Here is a 17,548-nt window from a genome sequence, read left to right as displayed (position 1 = left end):
TGAGCAGGTGATCATAAGATTAGTGTTTATTCTACATTAGTTATATTTTAAAGAGAAGAGAAATGGTATTTCCTGGTAGATTAAATGTAGTTGTTGAAAGAGAAGAATCAAAAATGGGCTCTAGGTTTGGGACCTAAACTACCAAAGGGCAGCAATCTGGGATGGCTAATGTGAGCAAGGGCCCAGGAGTTCATCTCTGAACATGTCAGGCTATGGAACATCCAAGATGGTGGTCAGGCATTTAGAGGTCAGCAGATGGGTCTAGGTTAGAAATACAAATTTGACAGCTGTCAGAATAAAATTGGTACTTAAATCCATGGGTCTGTTTAGTTAAGGAATGGATGGGGACTGAGACTGGGCCCTGAGGCCCTCTACAAGTAAGACAGAAAAAGATCAGTTTCTAGGAAACTGTCACTCACACTCAGCCCAATGATCTTCCTGATCAGGGATTCTGGAACCATAGTTCTTGGGCCAAGTCTACCCACTGCCACTTTCTGTACATGAGTTTGATTAAAATTCAACCATATTCACTCATTTTTTTCTATTAGCCTAAAAACCCACAAAGCCTAAAACATTTACTATCTGATGCTTTATTAAAAAAAAAAAAAATTTACCAAATCGTGTTCTAGATGAGCAGTGGGGAGCAGTAGCATCTCAGCTGGGTAGACAGAAAGTTAAGAGTCAACCTCAGTCTAGAGGTGTTGTCTGTCTTCCGAGTACTGTGATGGTGTTGCTGAGCCTAGATTAGAATTGTATTCTAGAGAAGGTTCTAGACTGAACTGCTGCACACACACACTCACTTACCCTCCCTGAGTTAATCTCTCTCCTTCTTCGTTTATAAGTTAGCCATCGAATCCATCACCCCAGCCTCAATGACAACAAACTAAACATTTCAGAGGAGGCTACAGCCCAGGGTCTTCTTCCCTAGGTGCCTACGAGGTCATATCTCAGCTACATAAACACATTGTAAGAATTTCTGGGCCTGGCTACTGAGTCTATTTGCAAGAAAATGGAAGAAGTTAAAAAAATATTTTTATGGCTTTCTTATTTCTCTTTGGCAAATCGTTTTAGAGCTTCATTTATGAAAGAGGGGAAAGGGGGCTGACTCTTTTATAAGTTCCCTTGGAGAGATATAGATTTAGTTCTTTTAGTACATCTACTGGATTTGGTGAAGACATGTGTGATGGTAAATATATCCAAGTTTTATCCAAAACATCATGAGACAGCACTAAAATCTCTTGGATTTCATCTTTACCTTTTAACATCTTAACCGCAGCTTATCAAAGCTATCATCATAATTGATGTGTTTCAAACTCTTCTCTCCTGTGCTCTCTCCATCCCCAGAGGATGCCTTTCCCTCTTTGCCCAGTTGCCCAGACTGAGACATCTACAGCAGTGATTTCTCACCAAGAGCAGCCGCCTATGCACTCCTCAACTTCTCCATTCCTTGCAGAGTTCATTAAAGCTGTGATTTGCTTAGTGAATTTTATAACAGATGAGCACTGATGGTAAATAGTTATCATAGTGATCTGAAAGCCTAACCTGAGACCCGCAGGGGCCTGTGGATGGAAGGCCTTGCAAATGCTCCGAGCCCTGTCATTAGTGCAGCATTTCCAGACCACACCACATTTCAAGGGCATTTCAGCTCACAAATGTGTATTAATTGTCCTAATGACTTTTCCCAGGGCTATGACAAAATATCCTGGCAAACGCAAGTTAAGGGGTCAAAGGCTTTATGTTGGCTCATGGTTGAAGGTTAATGTACAGCAGGCCAGAGAAGTTACAGCAGTGGGAGCTTGGAAGATGAAGAATGCTTGTGCACAACTCACTGTTTTTGCAATACAGTCTAGGGTCTCAGCCCAGGGAGTGATACCACCCATAGTAAGCAGGTCTTCCTACCTTGATTAACCTAATCAAGAGAATCTCCTACAACTATATCCAGAAACCTGTCTACCAGGTGGTCTCATTAAGTTGAAAATTAAGTTTAACTGCCATGTTAGTTCTTCTTATGTTACTTTTTCAAAAACAAACTCTTCAGTTATTTTATGCATATAAGTAATTTTGACTGCATGCATGTGTATGTACTGTACACATGCCCGCTGCCCACGGTGGCCAGAAGAGGTCACCAGATCCCCTGGAACTGGAGTTACAGACTGTTGTGAGCCAGCTGGGTGCTAGGAACCAAACCTGGTTCTTCTGCAAGAGGAACAAGTGTTCACAGCTGCCAAGCCATCTCTCCTGCCCTGCCCTCCTTTCTCTTTCGTTCATATTATCACAAGAAAGTCTGTACGATGTTCTACCCTTAACCTTCCTGAGGGTTTCCACATCTACAGCATAGAAATGGTGATATTAAGTACTCATCCTCCTCCAAATTCCTTTTAATCTGGGGGAAGGAAAACTAAATGAGATCAAATTACATGATGTACTTCCGGCCTTGTGAGTACCTGACGAGTACAGGTGCCTACCCCACCTACAAATCAAGAACTGGTGAAAGCAGATGGTCCTGCCCAGTGCCAGACAAAGTCCAGATCAAGTCTCGTGAATATATGAGCCTTGAGTGCCTGTCATAATGGTCATTTAGAGTGTTTAGCTAAGCACAAGGGAGGTGATCACCGAGGTCTATTCAGCAATGTGTCTGTTATTGTCCAATGTTTATAAAGACTTAATGCTAACACTGTCTCCTTTGGGCGTCATAGCTTTTTCTCAAGACAGATTCTAATCTCTATTCACAGTTAAAAAACTGAGACTCAAATGAGCTATGTAAGACCCTAGTCATAGACACAGCCTAGACGGGACCCTGACGTCTGGATCCATGTTATAGACAATACTTTTAACACATCTCTGAGGGCTGAGTCTGCAGCTCCCTGTACAGCTTTGATCAGAATACTGCTGACTTTACCAGCCTCGAATGCCAGGATGCTCATAAAACTTTGTAACATACAAATTCCTTAAAGGTTTAGGAAACCACTGCACTCTGTCAAGGAAGCTTTGCAGCATAGTTCATCTAAAACTAAATTACATCGTATTAGCCAGAGACAGGTTACAAATAATTTTAATTTATCCCGTCATTATCTCAATCTCTGCGGGCTAGAATCTAGGACAGTGTTATGGTTCTCATTTGTGAGAGATTGAATGGAAAGCAAAAAGTGGTCCTTGCTCAAGATAGAGTTAGTGATGGGATCTAGCAAGTGCTTGGTCACCGATATTCCTGCTGGGTCAGCCACAATACTAGTGTAGAGGTTTTCTGTTTTGGTTTTGTTTTAATTGTTTGTTTTGTTTTTGCTACAAAACTAACCACCCAGGAGTCTATTTTATGGATTTTTGCCTAAGCCACATCTATGACTTTGTAAATAAAGAATTTCTCAGAAGGACTTGTTCTTGGGAAAAGTCACAAAAGTGGCTGGTACTTTTGTGGATAGCCTGTAAATGTCAGAGACCCAGTACTGTTATTTCAACCGGGAATCCTGGCCTAGCTTTTTCAAACACCACCTAGAAAATCTCTAAATGATTCTCTAAAGCACCAGCTGGGAAGGTCCTGGGGTATTGATAAAAGAAGGCAGCTCATACTCCCTGCCCATCAGCTCCCAGTGAGCTGTTTACCAGGGTGCACTGTGTAATATGATGTGTTTCTTCTCCAATAGGGAACTAAAGGAGAAGATCCAGCCAGAAATCTTAGAGCTGATTAAACAGCAGCGCCTGAACCGCCTTGTGGAAGGGACCTGCTTTAGGAAACTCAATGCTCGTCGGAGACAAGGTATGGTTTAGGAAATTTCATACACAGGCAGAAACAACAGTAGCTTGATTCTTGGTTCTCACAAGAGCATAGTGTCATTCAAGGACAGCATTGTGCTTGATAGAAGAATGGCAGTATAGGTCAATTCTGTTTTATGTGTTGGGAGAGCCAAAATATAATGACCAAAAAATCCATGGAGCTAAAGGGCTATTCTTTGCCAGTTAGTGATACAAGATTACTAGTGGTGATGCCAACAAATGCTAATAAATGCTCTGATTCAACCATGCTCAAGGCTATTCTCTCACTACTTTACATACACATCTGTAGATCATGTGTCAGTTGACAGGGGACAACACTACAATAGTGGCCACTAGGAACATTGTACCACCTTAATTTGTGTATAAATGTACTTCATGACCGTCACATGATGGCATCACCTAAAGATGCATCTCTTGGAACATATCACCATAATTGAATAATAAACAATTGGATTAATGAAATTGATCTTCAAAATAGCCCTATTAAGTATTTATTGTAATCATACACATTTGCATATAACACAACAGAGGTCCCGAGAATTGAGTAACTTGTAACTTTGGAAAATCAAGGATTCACCCTCTGAAGCTACAAGCCCTTTCTTCTAGTGTTTCCTTTTTAAATGTATATTCTATTTGTCCTTATTATGACTGTGTCTATATTACTTATATGTGGGAAAAGGTGTATGCATGCCATGGTGCACAGAGGCCTGAGGCCAACTTTTGTGAGTCTTTTCTTTTACTGTAAGTTCACAGAATTAAACTTGTGTCAATAGGCTTGCACAAAAAATGCTTTTTACCCACTGAGCCACATGTTACCAGATGAGGCTGAGCTACTGATACCACATCCTTCATTTTCTGACTCTCTTGCACCATCAGGAAATTGGCAATCAGTGTCTGCGTGGATCTTGGCACTTGCAGCACAGGTGGTTTGTACTCTCAAATTTCTCACACTTAATGTTGTTTCAGGTCAGAGTTATTTTATTGGTGTATAAGTAGGGTGATTTAAGAATCTATTCCCAGAGTCTACCAAGACAGATTTCTGATTTCTGACCTCAAAATGTCAAATCAAAAAGGCACCAGTAGACCAAGAACATTAGTTGGGAAGGAGTCCCAACTGTTCCTCTGCCTTGATTGTTCTCTTGCTGCCTCTATGTGCTTCTGACTCTACAAATTGTTCATATCATATTATCCTAGAAGAAAATAGCTAGGAAACAGTACTGAGAAATAAGATTTGAGAAGAGGTGAGGAAACTAAGAAAGAGCCAGGTATAAGCAGAGGCATTAACAACCGTGCTTAAAACAAGTATTAGTTATGAGCTAGGAGCTACTCTGGCAGGTAGTTCTGAAACCTGATAGATGCTTTGCTCAGACACAAAGCTCACCCACTAATGACAGTAATCGATTTGTGTTTGTGCCCATCTCCTTGGCCATTTACTTTAACTGCTCTGGGCTGAGTGTTCAGTAATTGAAATATGTCGATGTTACCATTGAAAATCACACCGAAGGACTTCAAAATCCAGAACTTCCCAGAGTAAGTGTGAGTTATTTGAAAAGATTGGAAAGCCTTGAGCTTTACACTAAACTTAGGAAGAGGAATGGGGGAGCTGTAGAAAGGACAGAATATTGCAAGGGTGAGTTGGACATGAGAAAGGCTTGCATTATAAAAGTAATGGAGGAGAGAACTCATCTCCTAAGCTCAGCCCTTGAAGAATGAAGTCACCCCCTACTGTCTCTTTACATTCCTTTCGTTGGTCTTCATGTCCAAGCACATGATGCTCCAAGAAGACATTATACTCTAGTGCTAAGCATTGGCTGCCCTTGTCCAACTGGATGGACTTGAGCAGTTTTCAGTCAGTATCAGTATCTGTTTCCTAAGACTTTTGCAATGTAGCTCCTAGGAGTCAAGCTAAAAGGAATCACTGTTCTTATGGAAGATTGTGTTAAGCAAAACAAAACAACAATAACAACAGCAACAAAACAGGTCTGAGAGTGAAAAGTCTTGGTCATGGCCTTCTCAGCTCTACAGTTAGCCCCATTCGTGTCTTCAGGCAAGACATTTGATATCTGAGAACCCTACAACATGAGAGTCTAGCACTCTAGTCTCTGAGAGCTATTAACTAGTTAGTTATCTGTATGTTCTTATCTTATTGTCTCTGGTCATATCAATACCCAGAATATATATGCCCCTAAACATAACTTAAAACATTTTCTTTTTGTACTTAACATTGGGCAAAAGACCCAGAAGTATTTGGAGTGGTAAAAGCATATAGAGACACTGAAAGCATTCACTGTTGCCAGCTGAATCCCAGTGGTCGGAGTAATGCTGAAACTCTCAGACCACTATCCTATTTGATATCCCTTTCTAGGCTGAAATGGATTGACTCTAGCAGAACTTTCTTCCAATATAAAACAATTACAGAGTTTTGTTTTAAAAAAATATTTATCCTTCATTGTTGGTGAACTTGTTAGTATCTAGCTGATGAATTATCAAACATCTGGACAGAGCAATACTGGTCTGGTTACCAGCTCTCGGCCTCGCTTTGTGGGTTTTCCCATCGCACCACCAGAACACTGCATTTAGATTTTGCACAGCCAAGATGGCTGGGCTGTAAAATTGATTTCCACTCCTTCGAGTACATACACGTTCAAGGAGACTTTGTCATAGATTAGATCTGTTATTCCCTGTGTAGGAACCATGGCCACTTTCCTTGTCCCTTCTAGCTTGTCTGAAAGGAAGGAGAACACAGATGAGCAGATTCAGTAATTAAGTTCACAGGGGAAACTGAAAGCTTTCAGTCCCACAGAACTGGAACGGGAGGAGTTGGCAAAACATCTTTTCCTTTGCTACATTTTGTCAGAATGCAGTTGGCGTTTGCCTGTCATCCTATCTCTTCCATAACTCTGATATGTGGACAATCTGATGCAAGCAAGCCAAGTCTGGGATCTGGAATATACCGATACAGTACACCTGGGAGACAGACAGTCATGTGATACATATTAATGTGTCTTAAAGTCCTAGTCTTCCCGTTCCAGGCTGGGCAGCTGTTGGCAATCTATTCCTTAATCTGGACTCCTTTCCTTTTCTGTCATGAAAGGGTGATGTTACTTCCTATACCAAGTGGGTAGTTGCAAGGGTTAAGTAAAATCTCTTTAGCACTTAATATGATGCTTATCAGGCATTCGAAACTACTCAGGATTATTATGGGTTGTACGTTCTTGGCATATAATTTTTAAACACAGGAAGCAGACTGCTATTGGAAGTCTCATGTCTGCTTTTCTCTTTCTGCTGACACAACGTAAGTCTTGCCATTCTTCTCTGTCCCATGTGTTCCTGGAGGGGAGAGGAAAGACATAGTCCTAGAGGTTGTCTGTGGTACAGCCATTATTGCTTCATGAGAGTGCAGTCTCCAACATTTTCCTCTTACTTTCTACATTTTAGAAATTCAGGTTTCTCAGAATCACTTGCATTGAATGGTCTTGATAACCCCTGGGCTAGAAACCAGAGAATCATTTCAAGAAATGAGGCCATAAAGCTTGCTTCTCACAAAAAACCACTTGGTAGCTTCCTGTCTTTAAGTGCCAACACGACTGAGTTATCTCAGAATTCTGTGCTGGGTTAAACTTGTCTTCTCACTTCAGCCAGCAAGGCCTTTGTACCTCACATAACTCTTATAATTCAGTCAGAAACCTGGAACCAAATGGATTGTTCAGGCGCAGCCTCTTTATCAACCCTTCTGGGCAACAAGCTGCTCCTTCCCTCTGTTTTAATTACATTTCTCTTTTGGTGTTTCATGAAGCCTAATCAGCTCATTTTAACAAAGAGGCAGGTACAAATAAGTGTGTATTTCCAAATGAAGGAAAAAGAGATGAATTTTGGAAAAGTCATTTAATAAGTCAAAATAACAGGTAATCACCATTTCAGAAATGTGGAAGGGTAGGCAAATGGGGTTAAAGGGACATATTCTCTGATTGGGATGAATGAGTGCTTGTAGCCAGTCCTGTGGAGGATGCAGGATGTATACATCAGGTATGTTTTACTCATGCAGTTAAGGCTATCACTTTGCAAGTGAAGAACAGTGGTCTCTCACGCTATAATTTTGCTAAGGGCTAAAGCTGAGTATCAGAATCAGGTGTATAGTCAAGGTCTATGTGGTCACTCCAGTATTTATTAAGACCAGTCATCTTCCTGAGTGTGTGAGAGACCTGGAATCATGATCTAGGAGAGGACACAATGCCTCCAAGGAGGCAGAATTCAGAGTCAAAATACAAGTCTGTGGTTTTGAAGAACATTCAGTGAATGGAGAAGTATTTGGAAGGTAGAATGGATTAACTGTCAACTACAGGTACCATTCCCCTTGGAGAACCAACAGAGAAATTTGTGGGTCTCATCACTGGGAAAGTGATAGTTCCTTTTCGAGGCACTGTCCAGACCTGTTCTTTGACTTGGAAAGGTTGAGTCTTAGGCAAGACGTGGACCTTCTGAACATAATGATGATTTGATATAGTTTAGGGCATCCTAACAAAATGGAGCATCCTAATGGAAGTGCTCTCACAATATACGTTAGGGAATGCTTCCCCACATCTGGGACAAGAAGTTCTCAGAGCAATGCTACCAAATGTGCCTCTGCACTTAACTCTAGTAAGACCCCTGCTTCCAAAGCAGAGATGAACAGACTCAATTCTTATGCCTATTGACTATCCAGTATGTCACATCAGTGGTCTGGTCTCCTAAAGACCAAGAGGCATGCTTACCTGGGGCTAACACAGTAAAGTGAGGAAATTTTTAAAATTTGTTTTCTTATTGGATAAAGGAAATGAAGATCATTTTCATTACCGGAGAAAGCTCTGTTAGACAGGGTTATAAAAATTTCACTTCTCAATGATTTTTAGCTTTTAGTAATCCATGTGACATCAGAAATTGCTTTAATTGGACATTTCCCAGGTTTACGAGCTCTCCTAGTTAGCATTAACTGTCAGCTTGACATAGCCTAGAGGCATTTAAGAGTAAACCTTCACTTAGAGAATCACCTAGATCAAATTGGCCTGTGCACATGTCTGTTATGTCTGTGGTGATTGTCCTGATGACTGATGCAGGGAAGCTCGGCCCACTGTGAGCAGCACCATCCCCAGGCAGGTAGGCAGTCCTAGGCTATTTAAGAACAGTAGCTTAAGTATGAGCCTGTAAGCAAGCCAGGAAACAGTTGCTCCATGAGTTCTGCCTGGCCATCAATCCTCAACGATGGATTGTGACTTGGAAATGTAAGCCAAATAAAGCCCTAGCACCCAACCCCAGGTTGCTTTTGGTTAGAATTATTGCAGTACAGAAAAGAAATGAAGATGTGGGCTTTGAAACCCTCTGATCCTTAGCATATGTAGGGAGCTTGGAGGGAGGAAGGGAAGGAGGGTTCAATGACAAAGGAAAGGAGAAATGAGGGAGAGACTGAAAGACAAAATGAATAAGAACAAAGGAAAAGATTGAGGCACAAAATTGTCTCCATATTTTTTAGTTTGGAGAAGGAAAGACAACTGTTAATATATTCTAGTTTGTAATTGACTGCAAGGCCTCCACATTAGCTTTCACATCCTCCGTAGATGCTAGTAAACAATCTTTGATAATGTTCTCATTGCTTCTTGCTAATTGCTTTTAATGACGAGATCTACTCTTGTATTGCCCAAAGGGATTGAGGAACTCACAGCATCATGCTGAGTCTTAAAAGGGAAATGCACACTTTTTTCCCACAAAGAAAACTACAAATCAAGCTGCTGCTGTTGACTGGCACTGATGTCTCTACCACTGTGTTGGTGTTCTGTGCTTGTGGGCATGGGCAGCTTCATGCTCCTCTATAGCAGCCTTTGAGACAGAATTAAACAATGTCATGATGGCTCTCACCCTAAGGTCTAGAGCTTCCATCCCGAAGAAGATGCTACCTTAGCATCCTCCCATTTGATCACAAATCAAGACATGTTTTATGTCTCTTCAGCCCTGCTTCATTGTTTTGTAATTCATCCAAAACTTCTTATTTGCTGAGAAAGAGGGAGGCATTGCTTCCATCAGGCATGCACAGACCCTTTTGCTCTTGGACATTATAGTAGTTGACAGTAAGGGGAACTTGTATAGAGAATAAGAGAAGAACTAGCTAAAGGTAGGAAGCAAACCAGGGAAGAGTGATGTGCTGTAACACAAAGTAATTTAAGACCCTTCAAGGAAAACGTTCTCTTTAGTAACAAAGCAGTTAGACAGGCCAGAGCTGCAGAGAGCCTCTTGTGTTTCTGTTAAGCTTCATGCATCTTTGCAAAGTATGCGGTTGTTTTTGACAAGTGATAAGTAGTCACTGTTTTGTAGTGGTTTATGAATTAAGAATGCATTTGTAAACAAGAGAAATTTCCTCTTCTTATTCTAGATTGTTTTTGTGCCTACTTCCCAGGCCTGGACAATTATTTATGTGACCTTTTTCTCTAATTGCCACCATGAATTGACAGAACATCTTTGTGTTCAGTGAAAGACCAGCTTTGAGTGTTAGTCTTTCGTGTCTGTCATTCATTCAATGACTCCTTGCTATTCCTGAGGAATACTCAGCTACAAATACTCTTAGATGAATAAATGTATCCTAAATGTAAGCAGCAACACAAAAATTAATATAGTTTATAAATGAATATACATTGTGAAACTTCATGACGTGTTATAATAAACTAGTTCAATTTCACAATTCTTCCCATAAGACCCAACTGAGTATAAATGATCACTGCACCATATGGACATAATGGCTTAGCAGAGTACAACTGAGTCATGGGCTAGCCCCAGCTTGCACAGAAGGTATTTCTCTAAAGAGCAGACAGATCTTAATCAACAGAAGAACTGAGGAGCCCACCTCAATGCCCTTCTTCCCAATACCCATCAGTAACTCACTTAGTCCCAAAAGTGCCTCAGCAGTCACATACGTTACAAACATAATAATCATTATAGGCCATGTAGACCAGGCCATAGGCCATGCAGTCTTTGTGTGCAGAGAGGAGCATCAAGCCCTGTTATCTCAGGCTCTAACAGTTCTGGGATACTCAGAATACTTGATATCCTCCGGATTTCACAATTCCTATTGTAAATTCTAGCTCGGTTCTTCCAAATGCATTCTTCTTATGGAAACCCAGTAATTTTACATTTACTGATTATAATGGCTGTGAATTAATGAGGGAATAACTCACTTAACTCTATTTAAGGTCCACTTCATAATCACCTGTGATTACTGTATGTATAAAATGATTTTTGAGAAGTTGGCAAGCCCAAATAAATTCATGGGCATTGCATAATCTTTCTTCTCCTCCTCCTTGTCCTCTTCATCCTTGTCCTCTTCCTCCTCCTCTTCTTCCTCCTCTTCCTCATCCTCTTCCTCCTCTTTTTTCTCCTCATCCTCTTCCTCCTCTTTTTTCTCCTCTTCCTCCTCGTCCTCATCTTCTTCCTCCTTCTCTTTCTCTTCCTCCTGCTCCTCTTCCTTCTCCTCAGCATTTGATTTGCTTTTGGTTTTCACCAGAGTTCAGAATCCTTTAAGTGCAGTTTCCATGTTCTAAATACAACCAGATTCTCAAACAATTCTAAAATTGTCTTATACACCAGGAAGACAAGAATAACAGATAGTTTCCTTTTGTGGGTCAAGTTTAACATTTTCATTGTTCATCATATAGCTTTTACTTCCATTTTTAAAGCTTTTTGTTGATTAAGTGAATTATGGTTAAGATAGGACTTTCTCAGTGAAAACAATTTTATATTGAAAACCTTTTCTTAAAATGTAATCAGCAGCATTTTTGTCAGACTAGTTTCAAAATAATTTAGGACTGCAGATGCAGTAATGAGGTGATTTGACCAAGACCATAAGGTGAACCAGGTGCATGAAAGTACCAAGAGGCTGGTAGGGCACAGATGCTGTGTGCCTGGTGTACTTGAACTAAATCTCCTTAAGTCTTCATTTTCCAGTTTAGCCAACACCAACCATGTACACATTCAGTATCCAGTACTGTACCAAAGCTTTGGGACCACAGCCATTATGAACACAGTGGCCAACTTCCATACACTGTCAGGGTGATGAAGACCTTGGAGTCTCTTGTCTGATCAGTAAATGTTCGTGGTACACCCACTAGGGAAAGCTGCTTACCGTGTGTGTACGGGGGATGGGGGATAGGGAGCATTATCTCAGGTTGCTTACTTCCAGTTTCACAGGAGGGAACATTAAGATGACTAACATGTATATTTAAATAATGTCAGCCCATGTTTTATTCGCGCAAATAATTTCTGGAGAAGTCAGATCATAACGGTAATCAAGGAAGCCGTTCTGGAGGAGGCATCATCTAATTGAGCCTTCATAGCTACACAAACACTGGAGACATGGTTCATCTTCTGAATCTGTACATTTATAGCTCTACACCAGTAGTATTTGCCTTCTTTTCCCTGCCTTTGTCTTTCGCACAGGGTGCTGAAGGGATAAAACTGTGGGACTTCAGAGTAAGAATATCCTTAAGGTCTTGGCCATTTTTATTCAGGCACCACACTGAAGGTTTAGGATGGAAGCTGCTTGTGAACATCTTTATTCTTTCCCTAAATTCTAAATTATTCAGGCAATTTCTGATGGATCCCACCTCCAAGTGTATTTCCAATGTCCTGGTAATTTATTCACAGATTATGAATGTGGATTTCTAGCAGGTATTTGTTCTAACTGAAGCATGACTTTGTGTACAGCTGTCTCAGCAGTCTGGAAATCAATGTAGAAGCATCTCAAAGCCCCCAAAGCTATTCTTCCTTCACCTCTCTCCACTTTCCCGAGATTTTGTGGCTAAGGACTAGGCGTGTTGATGGTTACAGACATTGATGAAATGTCCTTGGAAACCACTCTCTTGGAAAATACTTGGCCATTGAGATAGAAGTGTTTGGTGACATTCTCAGTAGTCATCAATGTATGCAGTGCATCCCAAAATCAGAAGGGGACTTCACCATCTAGTACACTAAAATCCATTATTTCCTAAGGTCTAAAACAGTGGTTCTCAACAGCCTGTGGTTCGCAACCCCTTTAGCAAACCTCTGTCCGCAAAAATATTTACACTACAATTCATAACATTACAAAATTACACTTACGAAGTAGCAGTGAAAGTAATTTTATGGTTGGGGGTCATCACAACATGAGGAATTGTATTTAAAAAGGGTCACACCATTCGGAAGGTTGAGAACCACAGGTCTAAAATCAAATGATGACTTTTCTCCTCTACGTAGCGCTATTAAGAAACATCATTTTCTTAACATCAAAACAATGTTTTTGAAACCCAGAATCATTAACCTTTTAAACGTATATTTTTCTCCTCAGACAAGTTTTGGTATTGTCGGCTTTCACCAAATCACAAGGTCTTACATTATGGAGACTTGGAAGAGAGCCCCCAAGGAGAAGTGCCCCATGATTCCCTGCAGGACAAATGTAAGTGTATTCTTCCCTGGACATCTGGGTTTTGGTTCATTATTTATTTCTTATTCATAGTAACCCATACTGAAATTTATTAACTTAAATGAACCCATTTGCCCTTGATTGATCCTGTAACCTCAACCTGTGCATTCTCACCAAGTCCACGGCCTGGGAGGATTTGAGGCTCAGGGACGAAAAGGACACAATGTCCGAGTGGGGCTTACACACCTTTCCAACAGGGTGAAGTAAGAGTCCACATGTCTACTTTGGATAGTGGGTATGTATATAGAGGTATTTTAAGGTAATAATATGTAAACCTGATTTTATAGATTGTATTTTTAAGTAATCTAAAATAATTTCTTATAACTTATATGCAATAACCTCTCCCACATATGGTTTAATGTGTCCTGTAATTAGGACACAGAGTTAGTGAAAGATTCAAATACTACTTTTGAGAACTCAGATACTTGGGAACTTATGATAAATGACCCAGGAACTCAGTTGTCCTCAAGATAGGTATTATTTCTATTTATTTACCTTTTCCATGGGCTTTGTTTTAATGTGGTTTTAAAGAGACAGTAACATGTGATCCTCTTAACCTAATACCAAATCAGGTAACAAGTAGTAAGTTCAGGGCTAAGTGTGGAGACTAAAAATTATTAAAGCAACATTTAAAAATGCCAGGATGGTGAATTAATTTGGAAGAAAAATGAGACAGAAGTAATACATTCTTGGAGGACATTCTAGTCAGAGAAATCAACTAGGGACCAGTTGTCAGGACATGCTTAAATAACCTTTAAGAGTAGCATTGATCCTGCTGTGCTTAGACAGCCGCATCCAGGTAGTGTCTTTGACCTCCTACCACCTGCCGCATCACATCTGCCCTCTATCACCCCAGGGCCCATGAAAGTCAAATCCAGACTGCCTGCTGTACAACTCAGGACCACAGGAAGCAAAAATAAACCTGAGTGGGAAACTTCCTGACACTTTCAGACTCGGTGCTGACATCTCAGGCAGAAAGCCTAGAACATTTAATCTCTCTCCAGTTTAAAAATGGGGCAGTGCGGTCTTCGTAGTGTCATATAGTTCGTTTCCATCTATAGGAGAACTGCTTTCCCGGGATGCATTATTGACACCCCATAGCAGGAAAAGGTAATCCAAAACCCAGACTGGAAGGCTACACCTGGGCACCACCACCACCCCTGACACACACACACACACACACACACACACACACACACACACACACACAGAGGGAGTGGGCTCTTAGGCTTCTGCAAGAAGCTAAGAACCCTCTGGTCAGAGTTGACAAAGCAGGCACCCTGTCACCTAATACCAAGCCAGTGCTGCTTCAACTGTGGACCAGACCATAAGAACTTAGAAAATTGGAACTCAGTGACAGATGGTGGTGGTGGAGGCTTTTAATACCAACAATCAAAAGGGAGAGGCAGGAGGATTTCTGAGTTCAAGGCCAGCCGAGTCTATAGAGTAAGTTCCAGGACACCCAGGGGCTACACAGAGAAACCCTGTCTTGAAAAAAAAGAAAAAGAAAACAAAAACAAAAAGAAAAGAAAACAAAAGAAAAGACCTCACACATCTGAAACCCTGGGTAAGGACTGGAGCCTCCAGCTGACTCAGACTTACTCTCAAGTTTTAAAAAATACTAATGTGGACGTTGCTGAATATTTCACAGTAATTCCACAAACGTGACTTTCCCAAAAAAATTCTTTTAATATATAAACCGAAAATATGTTGTCAACTTGTAATTTTTAGAAAAAAAGAATCTTAAAAAAAAAAGTAACTAAGATTTAGTATCATTCTTTTCTCATAAAGGAAAAATTCTTGATTTCTCTCTTCTCTCTCTCCCCCTCTCTCCATATAGACATACATGTATATATAGAGCACACTTGCACACACACACACACACACACAGAGAGAGACACACACACACACACAGAGAAAGAGATAGACAGAGAGAGAGAGAGACATACACTCACACATTAAGAAATTATTAGAATTATTAGAAGAAAGGACAGTTCTTTCTGCTCATTGAATTAGCTCTGTGAAGAGCACACTCCTGAGACCTCCTTTTTCTCCACTTGCTATTAATTGGTAAAGCAAAATCTCTTATAAGCTAGGGCATGTTCACAGCCAGTGATCTGGGAAAGCTTTAGAACTTTCTTGCACCCAAAATAACTACTACTGTTCAGGACGTCATCTCCCAAGACCTTTTTCACCTAGCCAAGAGATGGAGAAAGTAGTTTGGGCAAAAGAATCAATACACTCCTAATTCCACCCTGAGAATCTATTCTCTACTGATTGAGCACATAATTTATCCTCACTCCTACAGATAAACAATCCACTTCTCAACTTGGCATAGGCATATAACTGGCACTTTACCAGTTTCAGGTGCTTAGGAAATGACAAGCCTTAGAGAAAGTTCTAGAAGTTGGCTGGCACCAGAGCTTTATTAAAAGGCAGTTTCTGGGGTTTCCCACCAAGCAATGTCCCTCACCTCCAAAGCCCCAGAGAAGAGAAAACCAGCAATCACCTAACTATGCAAGGAGAGCCCTGGCCTGGGTACCTGCAGAAGGGACAGCTGGAGCTGAGAGTCTCCATTCTCCACATAGGGGCTAACATGGGTTCTGGGAGAAGGTAGCAGTCTTCCTCCTGAAGATGCCTCCAAGAGTCATGTGCCCTCCCTTTCCTCCACAGCCTTTCAAGCCCAGTGATGCAGAATTCCAAAGGGTATCTCACACTGTATCCCTTGAAAGATAGGTAGAAATTATATAAGTTTAAGAGTGTGTGGAGTGGGGAAGGGTATGTGCTGGTGAGATTATATCTATCTGTGTAGGGGTCAGGGCAGGGGCTATGCTTATGTTATAAAATGAAATGAAGTTGTGTACCTAAGAAGGTCCTGCCCTGCCCCCTGCTCTGCCCCCTGCCCTGCCCCCTGCCCTGCCCCCTGCCCTGCCCCTGCCCTGCCCCCTGCCCTGCCCTAGGAAACTAAGTGTGCAGCTTCCACTACACACCTGGTTGCCTTCTGTGCCAATTCTATACTCTTCCTGGGCTCTTAGAAGCAGAAAAAAATTCCACTAGAAAAATGAGTGAGAGACCTTGAAATGCTCTACCCTAAAAGGGGTGTCTCTATCACATCCCTCCTCTCAGGGCTAAGGGAACCCTGCAGAAGAGGATGTGGAAAGAATGTAAGAGCCAGAGAGGCCAGAGGACACCAAGGAAACAAGGCTTTCAAAACACAACAGGAGCAAAGCACACATGAACTCACAGACTGAGGTCACAGACACAGGGCCTTCGTGGGTCTGCACCACATGGGGCCTAGAGGCGAAGGGAGACGTGGACACACAGCCCCATCCCTAACCCAAATTCTATGTCCAATGAAAACCACTTGCAAATGAAATTTTGATTTTCCCCAAGGGGTTCTCATTGAGGAAACAAACTACTTTTAAAGGACTGACTGTGTGCCCAACAGTAAATGGCCAACAGAACACAAACTCAGTGGCGTCTTTGAAGGTTCCTCGGTTGATAACACTGTATCGGGACTTTTCCTTTTCTCATCTTTTTAAGTGCTATCTTCCCTCCCTCCTCCAACCTTGGTTCTTTGTGTATCTATTGTGCCTTCTGGTTTTGTCCTTTTATAGGATTCCTGAGTGTGTAACGGGTGGCTCTCTGTGATGACGTCTCTTTCTTGGGCTCTTTTGTTTGTGTTTGTTTTGTACTACTCTAATGTGTTTATTTTTGTCTTATTTTATTTTGTTTCATTTTTTTATTCCTTAGAAGGCTACTCTTTTCTAATGAAAGACAGAAATGGGGTGGATCCAGACAGGAGGGGATGTGGGGAGGAACTGGGAAGGAGAGGAAATTGTAATCAAGGTATAGCTTATAAAAATCAGGAAAAAAAAGTGGTGGATTCTGTTAATTAATGGTAAGAGTCATCACCTTGCCGTGCGTTTTTGTCCTCTTCCAAGGCCAGGAGGAATTGTCTTTCACCCCTTGAGTTAATCAGGGCTGGATAGTAAAGGACTATCACTTGGTTAACTTGGTTAACTTGGTTGACTCACTTGGTTAACTGGACCTTTTTCTCCAGCTGGTCCTAGTAAGAATTGGAGGACTCCCCTTTGCTGTCTTCTTCCCTAAAGCTTTGAACTGTTGCTCTTCATATTTTTTCTGATCCACAGTAATGGCGCCCTTGAAAAAAAAAATCTACATTTCCTTTATCTCCTCTGACTCTGCTCCTACCCTGGGTTTAACAGGCTGCCATCCCCTTCACCCCATCACACTCAAGGCTCATTTGCTTTAGCCATGCCTAGTGCCCTTTAAGGC

At 41.3% G+C, this 17,548-nt stretch overlaps 1 protein-coding gene across 6 annotated transcripts in view; it reads left to right on the top strand.

The window, feature by feature from the left end:
* The window catches only part of Elmo1 (engulfment and cell motility 1), a 506,925-nt gene that overhangs the window by 467,937 nt on the left and 21,440 nt on the right, over positions 1 to 17,548 (top strand). For all 6 annotated transcript variants that reach the window (XM_076939323.1, XM_076939321.1, XM_034510333.2 and 3 more), the window contains 2 exons: positions 3,642 to 3,754; positions 13,115 to 13,222. In XM_076939323.1, the coding sequence (XP_076795438.1) occupies positions 3,642 to 3,754; positions 13,115 to 13,222 (221 nt within the window). The remainder of the gene's footprint in view (positions 1 to 3,641; positions 3,755 to 13,114; positions 13,223 to 17,548) is intronic.

Source organism: Arvicanthis niloticus, chromosome 8, assembly GCF_011762505.2.
Source record: "Arvicanthis niloticus isolate mArvNil1 chromosome 8, mArvNil1.pat.X, whole genome shotgun sequence".
Taxonomy (NCBI): Eukaryota; Metazoa; Chordata; class Mammalia; order Rodentia; family Muridae; genus Arvicanthis; species Arvicanthis niloticus.
The sequence above is the reverse complement of the archived record's forward strand: the minus strand, read 5'-3'. Positions and strand labels throughout refer to the sequence as shown.